This window comes from Oncorhynchus mykiss, chromosome 18, assembly GCF_057628025.1.
Source record: "Oncorhynchus mykiss isolate SJ-2025 chromosome 18, ASM5762802v1, whole genome shotgun sequence".
Lineage (NCBI taxonomy): Eukaryota > Metazoa > Chordata > Actinopteri > Salmoniformes > Salmonidae > Oncorhynchus > Oncorhynchus mykiss.
Genome location: NC_143039.1, coordinates 52577202 through 52594713, shown reverse-complemented (window position 1 = coordinate 52594713; position 17512 = coordinate 52577202). Strand labels below are relative to the sequence as shown.

Here is a 17512-nt window from a genome sequence, read left to right as displayed (position 1 = left end):
TCCCTTTGATGCAGTGAAGTTGTCCTGTCCCCTTATCAGAAAAACACCCCCAAAGCATAATGTTTTCACCTCCATGTTTGACGGTGGGGATGATGTTCTTGGGGTCATAGGCAGCATTCCTCTTCCTCCAAACACGGCGAGTTGAGTTGATGCCAAAGAGGTCCATTTTGGTCTCATCTGACCACAACACGTTCACACAGTTGTCCTCTGAATCATTCAGATGTTCATTGGCAAACTTCAGACGGGCATGTATATGTGCTTTCTTGAGCTGGGGGACCTTGCGGGCGCTGCAGGATTTCAGTCCTTCACGGCGTAATGTGTTACCAATTGTTTTCTTGGTGACTATGGTTCCAGCTGCCTTGAGATCATTGACAAGATCCTCCTGTGTAGTTCTGGGCTGATTCCTCACCGTTCTCATGATCATTGCAACTCCACGAGGTGAGATCTTGCATGGAGCCCCAGGCCGAGGAAGATAGACAGCTCTTTTGTGTTTCTTCCATTTGCGAATAATCGCACCAACTGTTGTCACCTTCTCACCAAGCTGCTTGGCGATGGTCTTGTAGCCCATTCCAGCCTTGTGTAGGTCTACAATCTTGTCCCTGACATCCTTGGACAGCTCTTTGGTCTTGGCCATGGTGGGGAGTTTGGAATCTGATTGATTGCTTCTGTGGACAGGTATTTTATACAGGTAAGAAACTGAGATTAGGAGCACTCCCTTTAAGAATGTGCTCCTAATCTCAGCTCGTTACCTGTATAAAAGACACCTGGGAGAGGGGGTCAAATACTTATTTCTCTCATTAAAATGCAAATCAATTTATAAAATTTTTGACATGTGTCTCAGCCTCCAGTATTTATGCTGCAGTAGTTTTTGTCGGGGGGCTAGGGTCAGTTTGTTATATCTGGAGTACTTCTCCTGTCCTATTCGGTGTCCTGTGTGAATTTAAGTGTGTTCTCTCTAATTCTCTCTTTCTCTCTCTCTGAGGACCTGAGCCCTAGGACCATGCCTCAGGACTACCTGACATGATGACTCCTTGCTGTCCCCAGTCCACCTGGCCGTGCTGCTGCTCCAGTTTCAACTGTTCTGCCTTATTATTATTGGACCATGCTGGTCATTTATGAACATTTGAACATCTTGGCCATGTTCTGTTATAATCTCCACCCAGCACGGCCATAAGAGGACTGGCCACCTCACATAGCCTGGTTCCTCTCTAGGTTTCTTCCTAGGTTTTGGCCTTTCTAGGGAGTTTTTCCTAGCCACTGTGCTTCTACACCTGCATTGCTTGCTGTTTGGGGTTTTAGGCTGGATTTCTGTACAGCACTTTGAGATATCAGCTGATGTACGAAGGGCTATATAAATACATTTGATTTGATTTGTTTTTCTGGATTTTTGTTGTTCTGTCTCTTACTGTTCAAATAAACCTACCATTAAAATGATAGACTGATCATTTCTTTGTCAGTGGGCAAACGTACAAAATCAGTAGGGGATCAAATACTTTTTTTCACTCACTGAATACACAGCCTAGTGCTGTATAATTGGCTTAAACGCTAAAGTGAGCAATACATCAGGGAGTGAAAGAATAGATGGGGTGAGATAGAGAGAGATATAGAGGGTGTCATTAAAAGGTGTCAGGACGATAACACTGAGAAAGACATGGGAATATGGACAGAGTCTATAGGGGGATTCATTTTATAGTCTTCCACCGGTTTACTTCACTGAGTCACTGATAAAGCAACGGCAAACACACACACAAAGTTTCATACCTCTTATACAGTGTGTTTCCTAGAATGTCCATGCTTTCTGTGTGTTGGTATGTGTATTGACATCAAATGTGTGTGTATGTGTGCCGCTCCAGATTAAGGACTGCTGTGTGGACTGAAGTGGCCCTGTAGCCTGATTTATGTCCTCTGGAGGGATGCTGGGCAAAGCAGAGCCTGAGGTGGATTCAAGTTTAGTCTCCCTAATCGACATACCATACAGAGGGACAAGAAGAAAACGGGGAGTCAGTCTAATATTGGCCTGTGTGTGTGTGTGTGTGTGTGTGTGTGAGAGAGTCCCTCCAACCTGACACACAACTTTGGAATGCACCAGAGTCATTGCTCTCTACGGAAGTCGTATCCTCCATCTCGCCCTCCCTGTATCTCACACAACATCTTTCTCCATCCCCCTCCTCTCACTCTTTATTTCTAACTCTCAAGATGTGTCCTTCGCCCTCGGTCCTCTCGTTCGAACACATTCACGCCTACACACATTCTCCTACACGGTTTCCCATGTGTGCTATAGATTGCAATAGCTCCCTCCCACCTCACTTCTGTACTGTAGGAAGTATTCCTATTTTGTTTGATTAAGTTCAACACAACCATACATACAGGTAGCAATACCGATCAAAATAATAACATAAGGAAGCACAGTGACGATGATGGTTTTTACTCTGGTCACTAATTGTGCTTGGAAAGTTACTACTTAAAAATGTGTCAAATGCAGACATCACTCCTCCATTTCCCAATAGTTTGTCTAATTTCAGTTTACGTGACAAAAGAAGCAGTCATTTTGTAGAGAATCATTGTGCTATCTAAACCGCTGTCAAATATCTTTTCCATAACCAAAAATATAGCTTTTTCAGCTGGTGTACAAAACCGAAAGTAAAAGATTCAAAAAACAAAACATAGAAGAGCTTCTTAGAATGGCTTTCAATGAGAATGACAGATCTATAAATCCCATTTCTATGTGAATTTGGTCGGGTCGCCCTAAAAGTTACATATTGCAACTTTAATCAGGGTTCAAACCACAAGGGTGCTGGGGACTACCATAGCAAATAAGGGCACCCAAGCATTAAAAAACATCAACAGCGGGGGTTGTAATAAGCATTTCAGTAAAAATATTGACTTTGATAAACTAGGGCAGTGTTTCGCAACCTTTATTTATCCTTGCCTGGTGCAAAGGAATCAAATGAATACTCCCATTTAGTGGAAACACCACCCATATGGCACTCCAGACAGGCTCTATGAAACACTACAAGCATTTAAGAGACAACAAATAGTATTTAAACTCAGGTCTGATTAGTGTAGTGGTGTGAATGTGTAACATGAACCGAGGACACCAGCAAAATTACTCAAAGCATGTTCTCCTGCATGTGCTGAACATGCAAAACCTCTAACTGTCCAGTTTGTTGTAGTGTGTGAGTGACACAGATTTGTTGGCACTGGCCCCAAAACTATGTTGAAAAAAAATGTGCAATAAGCATACATGCACACATGCACACACACCCCCCACCGTAGGAAAGTGATGTTCATATGGCGCTGGCAAGCTAAGGTTTTTCTCAGACATCCGCCATCCACTGTGCCAGAGAAAGCAGATAATATCACACCAACAGTGTCATTTCTATGGCAACCGATGCTATAGTCAAACACACACACAAGCTGCATATACAGTGCCTTGCGAAAGTATTCGGCCCCCTTGAACTTTGCAACCTTTTGCCACATTTCAGGCTTCAAACATAAAGATATAAAACTGTATTTTTTTTGTGAAGAATCAACAACAAGTGGGACACAATCATGAAGTGGAACGACATTTATTGGATATTTCAAACTTTGTTAACAAATCAAAAACTAAAAAATTGGGCGTGCAAAATTATTCAGCCCCCTTAAGTTAATACTTTGTAGCGCCACCTTTTGCTGCGATTACAGCTGTAAGTCGCTTGGGGTATGTCTCTATCAGTTTTGCACATTGAGAGACTGAAATGTTTTCCCATTCCTCCTTGCAAAACAGCTCGAGCTCAGTGAGGTTGGATGGAGAGCATTTGTGAACAGCAGTTTTCAGTTCTTTCCACAGATTCTCGATTGGATTCAGGTCTGGACTTTGACTTGGCCATTCTAACACCTGGATATGTTTATTTTTGAACCATTCCATTGTAGATTTTGCTTTATGTTTTGGATCATTGTCTTGTTGGAAGACAAATCTCCGTCCCAGTCTCAGGTCTTTTGCAGACTCCATCAGAATGGTCCTGTATTTGGCTCCATCCATCTTCCCATCAATTTTAACCATCTTCCCTGTCCCTGCTGAAGAAAAGCAGGCCCAAACCATAATGCTGCCACCACCATGTTTGACAGTGGGGATGGTGTGTTCAGCTGTGTTGCTTTTACGCCAAACATAACGTTTTGCATTGTTGCCAAAAAGTTAAATTTTGGTTTCATCTGACCAGAGCACCTTCTTCCACATGTTTGGTGTGTCTCCCAGGTGGCTTGTGGCAAACTTTAAACAACACTTTTTATGGATATCTTTAAGAAATGGCTTTCTTCTTGCCACTCTTCCATAAAGGCCAGATTTGTGCAATATACGACTGATTGTTGTCCTATGGACAGAGTCTCCCACCTCAGCTGTAGATCTCTGCAGTTCATCCAGAGTGATCATGGGCCTCTTGGCTGCATCTCTGATCAGTCTTCTCCTTGTATGAGCTGAAAGTTTAGAGGGACGGCCAGGTCTTGGTAGATTTGCAGTGGTCTGTACTCCTTCCATTTCAATATTATCGCTTGCACAGTGCTCCTTGGGATGTTTAAAGCTTGGGAAATCTTTTTGTATCCAAATCCGGCTTTAAACTTCTTCACAACAGTATCTCGGACCTGCCTGGTGTGTTCCTTGTTCTTCATGATGCTCGCTGCGCTTTTAACGGACCTCTGAGACTATCACAGTGCAGGTGCATTTATACGGAGACTTGATTACACACAGGTGGATTGTATTTATCATCATTAGTCATTTAGGTCAACATTGGTTCATTCAGAGATCCTCACTGAACTTCTGGAGAGAGTTTGCTGCACTGAAAGTAAAGGGCCTGAATAATTTTGCACGCCCAATTTTTCAGTTTTTGATTTGTTAAAAAAGTTTGAAATATCCAATAAATGTCGTTCCACTTCATGATTGTGTCCCACTTGTTGTTGATTCTTCACAAAAAAATACAGTTTTATATCTTTATGTTTGAAGCCTGAAATGTGGCAAAAGGTCGCAAAGTTCAAGGGGGCCGAATACTTTCGCAAGGCACTGTACCTTACATACAAGATCACTACATTAACAAAACTAAGGGCACATGCAGTCCTCATTCCCTGAAACCAGCTCACATGCAAGCATGTGCACACGCACACACACAATCAGTCTAATTGGGAGGCAAAATGGTACACAGAACAATGTCATATTTTAATATTGCAGGCTTGCATGGTAATAGCATGATGCACTGTTTTATACACCTATGTATGGTGTATAACGTTTACATGTAATTCTGAAAATAAACCAAAATAATGTACAGGTACATGCTTCTTCCAATCACAAATATTACACTAAAGGTATATACATATTTAAGGTGTGTCTCATAGGTCTATATATAGCCTACATGGAAAACTGCAAACAACTGTTAGTTCCAATGACTATGTTTGCTCTCCAGAATGTGGCAACACTTCCGGGTACCGATGCACAAAGCCCCCCCCCCCCCCCCCCCACCAAAAAAAAGAACTTTCTCCAACTCAGACCCCTAGTCGCGATATTCTGGGGAATCATGACCAAACTGAAAAAGGTGATTAACAGTATAGGCTTCCACAGACCAATTGTCACCATAAGGGCAGGATCATTGCCAAGCGCGCCGCTTGTTTTTGTGAAGTATCTCCATATTGCGCAAACTTCCTAAAAAATTGCCTACGTGCTTCTGCAATGACGATCGCAATCTAAACGTTATCATTATAACCAATATTAGATAATGTCTCCAATTCTAAAATGACATCCACAAGTTTCAAGTTTTAATCATATGTACAGATGCGCTTGAAACATTTACTTTTTGCGCATTTCACTTTTGTCAGAAATTTGCCAATAGCACAAGGTATCAGTAATAGTAAGCCTCCAAATACATCCACTCACCCGTAAATTAATATCTCTCATTCTCTCTTGTCGAATTTTCGACAGATCCGTGACTCTGGACATGGTGAGAATCGAGACCCTTCCTCTCCAGTACGATAAATAAATCCTTTTAAAGGCAAAGCGCTTGTGGCTGTCAAGCAGGAACTTCAAATATCTGCCTGTTTTGTTCTTCCCTGAGAGGTTAACGCTAAAGCAGTTATATGATTATATGGCTAGGGTAAAAGGTCTGTGTTGTAGCCAAACTGTAACACCCTTACAAAATTGCACGTTCAACTTGTCTGTATCCCTAGTCCAACGGCAATGTCACTGATGCTGCGTAAAAGGAGGCTTTCTCATACAGGAAATTCTGTCGGTTTTTTGCACTTCAGATTATACAAAATTACGCCTACCGGAGGAGGTTTCAGAATGAGCCCATCTTTAAATTCAGTGATAACATTCACTGCTAGCACAGAGAGAAAATAGATGGAAGTAAATCAAGAAGTGTTAGGTTCTTTGTGCTACTATTCTGGTATTATGGAGAGAGAGGGAATGGTCACTCATTGTATGTACACTGAACAAAAATATAAACGCAAGTGTTGGTCCCATGTGCTGAAATAAGACACATAAAAAGCTTATTGGCATTTCTAATTTGCCAATATTCTAATTTGCCAATATAATCCATCCACCTGATTTGTGTGGCATAAACATTTTTAAAACAGCATTGTCATTACACAGGTGCACCTTGTGCTGGGGACAATAAAAGGCCACTTTAATATGTGTGGTTTGTCACACACAATGCCACAGATGTGTCAAATTGAGGGAGAGTGCAATTGGAATGCTGACTGCAGGAATGTCCACCAGAGCTGTTGCCAGATAATGTAATGTTAATTTCTCTAGCATAAGCTGCCTCCAGTGTCGTTTTAGAGAATTTGGCAGTGCGTCCAACTGGACTCACAACCGCAGACCACGTGTAACCATGCCAGCCCAGGACCTCCACATACATACAGTGCATTCGGAAAATATTCAGATCCCTCGACTTTTTCCACATTTTGTTACGTTACAGCCTTCTAAAATGGATTAGTCCCCCCCCCAATCTACACACAATACCCCATAATGATAATGCAAAAACAGATTTTTAGACATTTTAGCAAATGTATTACAAATAAACTGAAATGTCACATTTACATAAGAATTCAGACCCTTAGTACTTTTTTGAAGCACTGTTGGCAGTGATTAATGCCTCGAGTCTTCTTGGGTATGACGCTACAAGCTTGGCACACCTGTATTTGGGGAGTTTCTCCCATTCTTCTCTGCAGATTGTCTCAAGCTGGATGGGGAGTGTCGCTGTGCAGCTATTTTCAACAACAAAAAAGTTATACATTTGCAAAAATGTCAAAAAACCTGTTTTCACTTTGTCATGATGGGTGCAGATTGATGCCATTTTTTATTTTTTTTATACATTTTATAGTAAGGCTGTGATGTAACACAATGTGGAAAAAGGCAAAGGGTCTAAATACTTTCCAAAAGGACTGTACATACATATACAGTACCAGTCAAAAGTTGACACACCAACTCATTTAAGGGTTCTTTATTTTTACTATTTTCTACATTATAGAATAATAGTGAAGACATACAAAAATATGAAAAAACACAACCAACAAAGTATTAAACAAATCAAAATACTTGTTATATTTTAGATTCTTCAAAGTAGCCACCCTTTGCCTTGATGATAGCTTTGCACACTCTTGGCAATTATCTCAACCAGCTTCATGATGTATTCACATGGAATGCATTTCAATTAACAGTTTAATTAGAGTACTTGTGTAATCATTAGTGGAATTTATTTCCTTCTTCATGCCTTTGAGCCAATCAGTTGTGTTGTGACAAGGTAGGGGTGGTATACAGAAGATATGCCTATTTGGTAAAATGCCACATTTCTGAGGCTGGTAACTCTTAATGAACTTATCCTCTGCATCCGAGGTAACTCTGGGTCTTCCTTTCCTGTGGCGATTCTCATGAGAGCCAGTTTCATCATAGCACTTGATGGTTTCTGTGACTGCACTTGAAGAAACTTTCAAAGTTCTTAATTTTCCAGATTGACTGACCTTCATGTCTTAAAGTAATGATGGACTGCTGTTTCACTTTGCTATTTGACCTGTTCTTGCCATAATATGGACTTGGTCTTTTACAAAATAGGGCTATATTTTGTATACCACCCCTACATTGTCACAACACAACTTATTGGCTCTAACACATTAAGAAGCAGAGAAACAATAAAATAACAGTAGCGAGGCAATATGCAGAGGGTACAGATGTGCGGGGACACAGGTTAGTCAAGGTAATTGAGATAATATGTACATGTAGATAGAGGTAAAGTGACTATGCATGGATAATAAACAGAGAGTATCAGCAGCGTAAAATTGGGGGTGGGGGGTAGCCATTTGATTTGCTATTCAGGAGTCTTATGGCTAGAAGCTGTTAAGAAGCCTTTTGGACCTAGACTTGGCGCTCCGGTGCCGCTTGCTGTGAGGTAGAAGAGAGAACAGTCTATGACTAGGTTGGCTGGAGTCTTTGACAATTTTTAGGGCCTTCCTCTGACACCGCCTGGTATAGAGGTCCTGGATGTCAGAAAGTTTGGCCCCAGTGATGTACTGGGCCGTTTCTTTTGCAGTGCCTTGCAGTCGGAGGCCGAGCAGTTGTCATACCAGGCAGCTGTAGAACTTTTTGAGAATCTGAGGACTCATGCCAAATATTTTCAGTTCCCTGAGGGGAATAGGCGTCATCGTGCCCTCTTCACGACTGTCTTGGTGTGCATGGAACATGATAGTTTGTTGCTCTCAACCTGCTCCACTACAGCCCCGTCGATGAGAATGGGGGCTTGCTCTGTCCTACTTTTTCTGTAGTCCACAATCATCTCCTTTGTCTTGATCACCTTGAGGGAGAGGTTGTTATCCTGGCACTGACCTCCTCCCTATAGGCTGTCTTATTGTTGTCGGTGATCAGATCACTGTTGTGTCGTCGGCCTACCTAATGATGGCGTTGGAGTTGTGCTTGGCCATGCAGTCATGGGTGAACAGGGAGTACACAAGGGGACTAAGCACGCACCCCTGAGGGGCCCACGTCTTGAGGATCATCGTTGGTGGTGTGTTGTTATCTACCCTTACCATCTGAGGGCGGCCCGTAAGGATGTCCAGGACCCAGGTGCAGAGGGAGGTGTTTAGTTCCAGAGTCCTTAGCTTAGTGATGAGCTTTGAGGGCACTATGGTACTGAACACTGAGCTATAGGTGGGAAAGGGCATTGTGGAGTGCAATAGAGATTTCATCATCTGTGGATCTGTTGTGGCAGTATGCAAATTGGAGTGGGTCTCAAAGTCTATAACTGCCAGGAGGATGATAACAGCCTAGTAAAGGGCCCTGCCTACACTCTTAGAAAAAAGGCGCTATCTAGAACCTAAAAGGGTTCTTCGGCTATCCACACAACAAAACTTTTTGGTTCCAGGTAGAAACCTTGTGGGTTCTATCTTGAACACTTTCCAAAGTGGGTTCTAAATGGAACCAAAAAGGGTTCTCCGATGGGTACACTCAAATAACCCCTTTGAAACCCTTTTTTCTAAGAGTGTAGCAACCATCAAGAGCAAAGAGCGTGCCAATGCCGCCTCAGCATTACTGCTACGTTCATACTAAGCCATAAGCAGAACTTTACCACAATCAAGGCTAGGTCGGTTGGCAGAAATAAAAGTACAGGCTTTGTTCCCGACAACACCTTTCAGATATAAAGAAAAATAGTCAAACATTTGGCGGAAACATCTTGGTTTGAAAGGTGTATTTGACTCCCTCTCTCAGTCTCTCCCTGCCTTTCTCCTGCCCTCTATGCGTCAGACTTCAATCTCGGTGTGCAACATTTGGCACATGATATCTTTATGACAAAATGTTCTGGTTGGAAACTGGTTTGGTGACTGAGAAGACCAACTCGCTTCTGTTACAAACAAGTACAGACGTCTATTTCATGATGAGAGGAAGACGTCATACTCACGTCGCGTGTAGGTGAAAGTAGATGAAAAACAGAGTATCCCTGCTACATCTTTATCTTAGGGAGTGAAGAGTCCTCTAGACTTGAGGACATTTCAATTGGCTGCAGCAGTCTCTAATAGGGACCCCTTGTTGGTTTCACAAGTCCTACTGTATACATCAGCCCCTTTGGAGGACGCATGGATTGAACCCCAGTATCCGGGGTCATACCCATACATGTGTCAAGAGACGGGAGGGTTACCACTCACCCACGGGCTCGGTACTGTCGCTGTTTAAAAGGTTTTATCTTAGGGAGTCTGCGTGGGAGTGAAAGGGTCCTCTTGATTTTGAAGGGCCTGTTAATGGGCGGTGGCAGACACAGAGAGACAAAGTGACATGTTTGACTATGCTGCCTCTGTCAGTCCTCTCCCTCCACAGCTCTGGTGAATTTTGGTCGGCTTGAGACCAGAGCGTTGCCGTGGGTTACCGCTCCACTGCAGAGCCGCACCGCTTTGTGGAGAAATGTGTGTGTGCGTCAGTGTCGGTGGCTGTGTGTGAGAACCAATGCAAGTACATGTGTATTTTATGTGTGTGTGTGTGTGTATTTTGAGTCAGCAGCGCGTAGGTGTCTCCATGCACAGATATGCTCCTGCGCCGGTGAGATAATGACCAGGTGCCATTCAGCCCAGCACAGAAAGACTGTGTGTGTGCGAATGTGTTTCATAGTGTGATTATGTAGCAACAGGAGAGAGAGCACTCATATTGTGAGTAGCTTGTTTGAATTAGACTTCCATTGTTTTCCGTTACAATCCAGAAATATGACAGGACATAGGAGGGAGGCTGCAGGAGAGAGGGGGCAGATGGGTGGACGACTGTACCTACAAAACATAAGTAGATGGTGCACTGACTCGTTCTATGACACCCACATTGTAACCCCCCCACAGTGAATTTAATACTTCCCCCTCTCTCAAACACAGGCTTCTGGACACAACACATGGATGCATAAACACACACATGCACCAGTGGAGGCTCCTCAGAGGAGGAAGGGGAGGACCAGTGAATTGCATAAAAGTTGTAAAACAGTTAAAACAAAATTTAAAAAATAAACAACACTGAACCAAAATCTAAACGCAATGTGCAAAGTGTTGGTCCCCTTTTTCATAAGCTGAATGAAGTGTTCCATAGGCACAAAAATATTATTTCTCTCAAATTTGGTGCACAAATTTGTTTATATCCCTGTTAGTGAGCATTTCTCCTTTGCCAAGATAATCCATCCACCTGACAGGTGCAGCATATCAAGAAGCTGATTAAACAGCATGGTCATTACACAAGTGCACCTTGTGCTGGGGACAACAAAAGGCCACTCTAAAATGTGCAGTATTGTCCACAACACAATGCCACAAATGTCTCAAGTTGAGTGTCAGGTTCTGAACAAACAGTAAAAACTCACAGACAACTTGTAAAAGTTCAAACCAAGTTTATTCGCCCACTGCGTCAAACAGCTGCAGTCAAAGACATGATTACATATATTTACACCCTCCTTCTAGGTGGAGTCATCTCTTTGCACATCTAAACAGCCAATACATCTCTGTTGCTAGTCAGGAATTTAATTGGTTACTCTCACTGGTGTAGTCATGGCCCTGCCTCATGGTAGGACCTTTGTGGGCATGGAAGTATATGTGTGTGTGTAATAGGACTGCTCCTTCTCACTTCATCTGGCCTGACCTGACCTCTACCATAAACCACCTCCGTCGTTGATTTAGACAATTTGGCAGTACGTCTAACCGGCCTCACAACCTCAGTCCAGGTGTATGGTGGTTTGCTGATGTCAACATCGTGAATCGAGTGCCCCATGGTGGTGGTGGTGTTATGTTATGGGCAGGCTATCAGGTATGAAGGTAAGACCCAGATGCAGACAACATTGAATAAACAATAGTTTAATGATACAATAGGGGCAAGCAACAGACTGGTCAAGGCAGAAAGGGGTCAGTAACCAGAGTTGAGGCAACGATACCAGACGGCAGGCAGGTTCAGGGTAAAGCAGAGGTCAAAAATCCAGTGGGGGGCAAAGGTATCGGTTGGTAGGCAGACTCAGGGGCAGGCAGAGTGGTCAGGCAGGCAAGGGTCAAAACCAGGAGGGCCGAGAAAAGAGAGACTGGGAAAAAGCAGGAGCTGAGAAACAAAACGCTGGTGGACTTTGACAAACAAGACGAACTGGCAACAGACAGAGAACACAGGTATAAATACACAGGGGATAATGGGGAAGATGGGCGAGACCTGGAGGGGGGGCTTGGCGTCCTACCTGGGCGCATACCTGGTTGACCGGGGTGTCGGCGTTGGAAATCTGTGATGAGGCATGGGTCCAGGATGTCCCTGGCCAACACCTCTCCTCCGGGCCATAACCCTCCCAGTCAACCAGGTACTGGAACCCCCTGCCCCGAGGCTGAACCTTCAGGAGGCGCCTCACCGTATGAGACATGGGTTTGATGCTGGACACATGAAAGGTGGGATGTACACGAAAGGTACGGGGCAACAGAAGACGAACAGCAGAGGGGGAAATTATCTTGGAGATGGGGAACGAGCCGATAAACCGGGGGGAGAGTTTGCGGGATTCCACCAGGAGGGGCAGATCCCGGTTAAATAGCCATACCTTCTGCCCGAGATGATACCTAGGAGCCAGGGTCCGATGGAAATCCGCTTGTCGTCGATACCTGGAGCTGGTCTTGAGGAGGGCCGACCGGGCTCTCCTCCAGGTACGATGACAGCGGCAGACAAACATCTGGGCAGAAGGTATGCTGACCGCTTCCTGCTCAGGGAAGAATGGGGGCTGATATCCCAGGGAACACTCAAACGGTGATAGGCCCATGGCAGAGCAGAGAAGGGTGTTACAGGCGTATTTCACCCACTCCAGCTGCTGGCTCCAGGTGGTGGGGTTGGCAGAGACCAGGCAGCGCAGAGTGGTCTCGAGGTCCTGGTTGGCTCGCTCCGACTGGCCGTTAGACTGGGGGGAACCCAGAGGAAAGGCTAGCCGACAACCCAATGAGGGTGCAGAACGCCTTCCAGAACCGGGACGAGAACAGAGGGCCACGGCCGGAGACCATATCCACGGGCAGTCCATGGATCCGGAAGACGTGCTGTAGCATGAGCTGCTCATCAAGTTACCCTCCTTGGCAGAGGGTAACTTGATGAGAGGAATGAAGTGGGCGGCCTTGGAAAAGCAATCCACCACGGTCAGGATGGCGGTGTTGCCATCAGACGGGGGAAGACCAGTGACAAAGTTCAAGGAGATGTGAGACCAGGGGCAATGAAGGACAGGCAGAGGTTGGAGGAAGCCAGCCGGAGCTTTTCGAGGGATCTTGTTACATGCACAGACCATGCAGGCGGCGACAAAGGTGACGACGTCCGGAACAATGGTAGGCCAACAAAAGCATTGTCGCACTAAGGCCAGGGTCCGCCGGGAGCCCGGGTGGCAGGCAGGCCTGGAGGAATGGGCCCACTCCAGGACCGTGGAGCAGACAGCTTCAGGCACGAACATCCGGTTATCTGCCCCTCTCCCCCAGGGTTCGGCTGTTTCCGATACCCCAGCTGAGTGCCATCGCCAGGCACGTGGTGGAAAGGATGGTCTCGGGCTCTGGGGTGGTAACCGTGGGGTTATAGCGGCGAGATAGGGCATCCGGCTTTACGTTCTTGGACCCCGGCCGGGCCAATCCAACACCGCTTTCACCTTCTCGGGATCTATCTGGACACTCCCAACAGAGATAATGTAGTCCAGAAAGGGAATGGTGGAGCGATGGAACTCAAACTTTTCTGCATTAACGAACAATAGGTTCTCCAGACGGCACTGGAGAACCTGCCAGACAAAGAGCACATGTTCTTGGGGGAACGGGGGAAGACAAGGATGTCAACAAGGTAGACGAAGACGAACCGTTTCAGCATGTCACGGAAAACATCGTTCACCAGAGCCTGGAACACGACAGGGGCGTTGGTGAGGCCAAAGGGCATGACCAGATATTCGTAGCAGCCGCTGGCCGTGTTGAAGAGGGTCTTCCACTCGTCCCCCTCTCGTATCCGCACCAAGTAGTAGGCATTTTGTAGATCCAGCTTGAAGAAGATTGTGGCCCCCTGGAGTGGTTCGAAGGCCGAGGAAATGAGTGGTAGCGGATAACGGTTCTTCACAATGATGTCATCGAGTCTCCGGTAGTCACGAGCGCAGGGTCTTGTCCTTCTTCTCCACGAATAATAACCCTACGCCAGCGGGAGAGGAGGGATGGATAAATCCTGTAGGTAGAGAGTCCCCAATGTATTTCTCCATAGCTTTGGTCTCTTGCACGACAGCGAGCACAGACGTCCCCAGGGCGGCATGGTACTAGGGAGAAGATAAATCTCACAGTCATAGGGGCGGTGCAGTGGAAGGGAAATGGCCCGGGCCTTGCTGATCACCTCCCGGAGGTCCTGGTACTCCGCGGGAATGGCGGAGAGGTCCAGAGCCACCACTGAGGGCCCAGGAAGACGTCCCGGGGCAGGTTGCGCCGATTTCAGACAATGGGTGTGGCAGAACAGACTCCAGCCCATGATAGCCCCGGTAGACCAGTTGATAAGTGGATTGTGTCGCTGGAGCCAGGAGAATCCCTACACCATGGGAACCTGGTGGGACTTGATGAGCAGGATCTGAATGGTCTCGCTTTGATTCCCTGACACACATAGGTTGATGGGAGTGATGGTATGGGTGATCCGACCTATTGAGCACCCGTCCAGCGCTCTAACATCCATGGGAATGGAGAGAGGTTGAGTGGGGATGTTCAGCTCGTAAGCCAGTGTGGCGTCAAAAAAGCTTTCATTGGCTCCAGAGTCAATGAGGACCTGGAGAGATTTGGACTGGTTCCCCCATAGCAGAATGACATGAAAAGTGGTGTGATTAAGGGAAGCAGAAACGTTCTGCATAGGGCCCACCAGAGTACTCGCTCCCTGGTGGGCCTGGTCCTTCACCGGGCACAAGGACACAAAATGACCAAAAGTCCCGCAATATTGACAGCTCCTTGTGCTGATCCTGTGTTGCAGTTCCACTGGCGACAGCCCAGCTCTGCCTAGTTGCATGTGACTCTCGTAGAAGGTCGGGAAACTTTGGGTGCTCTCTGCCACGGGACTGTCATGGACTTCCGGGATGGCTCGGAGGCGAGGTGGAATCCCTGGACGTGCGAGTGACGTCGAATTCCCTCTCCATCCGTCGTTCCCGCAATCGCCCCCACGAACCCCTCCAGGCTTACGCATATAGTGAGCTGCTGTTCCCATACGGCGGTGGCCCAGGTGAGAGCCCAGACATCAGTGTGATGAGGTAGGCCATTCTGGAGCGATCCGAGAGGAAGGAGGAGGGCTGAAGCTCAAAAATAAGGGCACATTGAGCTAAAAAACGCCTGACAGGTGCTCGGCTCTCCATTAAAGCGTTCCGGGGGAGGTAACCAGGGCTCCCGGGAAGGTGGAGTGGCCGGTGAGGCGGCACTGCTAACTGCCGAGTTACTGAGGGGTGGTGGGGTTACCACCGTGTCAGGCTGCCCCCTAGTCAACCCGTGGAATTGCTCCTGTAGCATGTCCAACGCCCGGTCATGGTGCTCAGCCAACGTTTGGACCCTCTCCATCAGCCCACGAAGCAACTCCTCGTGCCTACCAATGGAGGTTCCTGGGAGGAGATGGTGTTGCACAGCAACACAAAGAAAATAAACAGTGACCACCTATCACATTACAAAGGAACATCTTCTAAATATGAACTCCAACAAACATCGGCAGCTCCTAAACAGTATTAGGATATCACTGGAGCGGTTGGTGAAGACCTTAGTTGCATTATATACTGTATGTTAGTGTTAATGTGTGTGTATTTAGCTTAGGAGACCATGTAATGATGGCCCCCCATTTGTACCTTAACAAAATACTTCTACTGACCGCAGACTACTGCTCTACTAAAGTGGGTGTGATGAAGTGCTAGGGTCCTCCAGGAAAGTTGTTGTGTTTATTAGGCATCAAACCGAGGAGGGATTACATGGACTTGTCCAATAAGAAACACACATTTTGGTTTTCCATTACAAAACAGTTCACATTGAAAACAAAGAGTCAACTACTGTACTGCAACTGAGGGAACGGCAACTAGGGTAAGCATTGCTTGACTGATCCATGAGTATTTTAATGTCTTCAAACAATAGCTATGTAGTGCTTATAAAGACTTCATGAATGCTCTATAAAGCCTTTATTAGTTTACTTTCGTGGGACCTCTAGGTCTCAAGCACTGTTAGGCGTTACTGCCACTTGAAGTGGAGGTCAGAGGTGACAAAGCTTAGTGTGGAAGGCTTCCGGAATCAACATGTGCCACAGGGGATGTCCTTTGAAAGAGATTGTCCTCTGTAGGAGGCATTGCTGTTGAAAGGATGGAATGGAAACACCTTTGGCAATGAGAGAGGCTTCAGACACCAGACTGAAAGTCCTGCCCTTCTGACTACATGACGTATACTTTTACTTCTTCGCCAGGAAACGCAGTTTAATACCAGAAAATAACTTATTTCATCAACAACCATATAAATGGCAATGAACATTCACTCTATTGTGACTTTTAGTGATAACAACCTATGCAACCTGCCCAGCATGTCACGAAAGATGTCATAATGAAGTCACTAGTTTCACCTGCTTTTTCTAGCCTAACTTAGATTTAACTTGAAATGATCTAGGCCGGCTAATTAGAGCATGCTTACAGGACTCCACTGTGGATTTGGAATATTTCATGAAAATCTGTGAGGCAGCAGATTTCATTTCAGTTTTAGTCTGGTTTGTAGCTTACCCTACTAAGCGAGCAGACAGATGGAGTAAAACATTAAGGTTATCTTCAAAGCCCATGTTAATAGAAATCAGGAAGTCATGAAGAGAGTTGAAGCAGCAGAAACATACTGTACACACATTAATTTATGATGTGAACACATTAAATGTACTTACAGTCACACTTGAACATTATTAACTTCTGTTCCTATTCCTTCATAATACTGTCAAAATCAGTCCGGCCCCATTTAAAAAGTCCCTCCAGGCTTTTCTATCACAAGCTTGTGGTGACGTCATGTCTCAATGCTCAGCTGATCAGGCCCCTGATTCCTGACCTAAATGTATCTGTAAGAAAGAACCAGTCTTTTAAACATACAGGCAGTTTGTTTGACTGGTTTGAACCGGTCTTTAACATAATCACAATGTTATACAGAATCAGCCTGGAAGAAAGGGCTCATCTGCTATAGCCTGTAGACATGCAGACTGGGTAAGCAGACTTATGATAACCAGGCATGTCAGACAGAAACCAGCCTTTAAAAGGTTCATCACAACTCCGAAGACAATGTAAATTGGCTAGGCTCCATATCAATATAGTAGCCCTATTTATCTAGACCCCGACATGGATAGTATTCATAGGCTACTTTGTTTAAAAAGTATATGGTGTATACAATATTTTCCGGGGTCGAGGTACAGTTTGATTTTTTTTTACCCAGACTCCAATGGGACATGTGTTATGGTGCGTTGCCATGGTATGTTCTCATGGCTTCTAGTCAGTTTATGCTGGATCATTGTCATTATCTAGAGCAGGTATTCCCAAACTGGGTGACGCGCAAT

The 17512-nt window shown here is 45.4% G+C and overlaps 1 protein-coding gene across 14 annotated transcripts in view; it reads right to left on the bottom strand.

Moving 5' to 3' along the window:
• Positions 1-17512, bottom strand: part of LOC110496356 (rho guanine nucleotide exchange factor 2) — a 106108-nt gene that overhangs the window by 52497 nt on the left and 36099 nt on the right. For 4 of the 14 annotated variants that reach the window (XM_036952908.2, XM_090208765.1, XM_090208767.1 and 1 more), the window contains exon 1: positions 5897-6481. The exons of 8 other annotated variants lie outside the window; for them this stretch is intronic. In XM_036952908.2, coding sequence (XP_036808803.2) covers positions 5897-5959 — 63 coding nt within the window. In that variant the 5' untranslated portion in view covers positions 5960-6481. Of the gene's footprint in view, positions 1-5896; positions 6482-17512 lie in introns of those variants that run through there. 2 more of the 14 variants (XR_016488528.1, XR_016488529.1) reach the window with 1 other exon arrangement.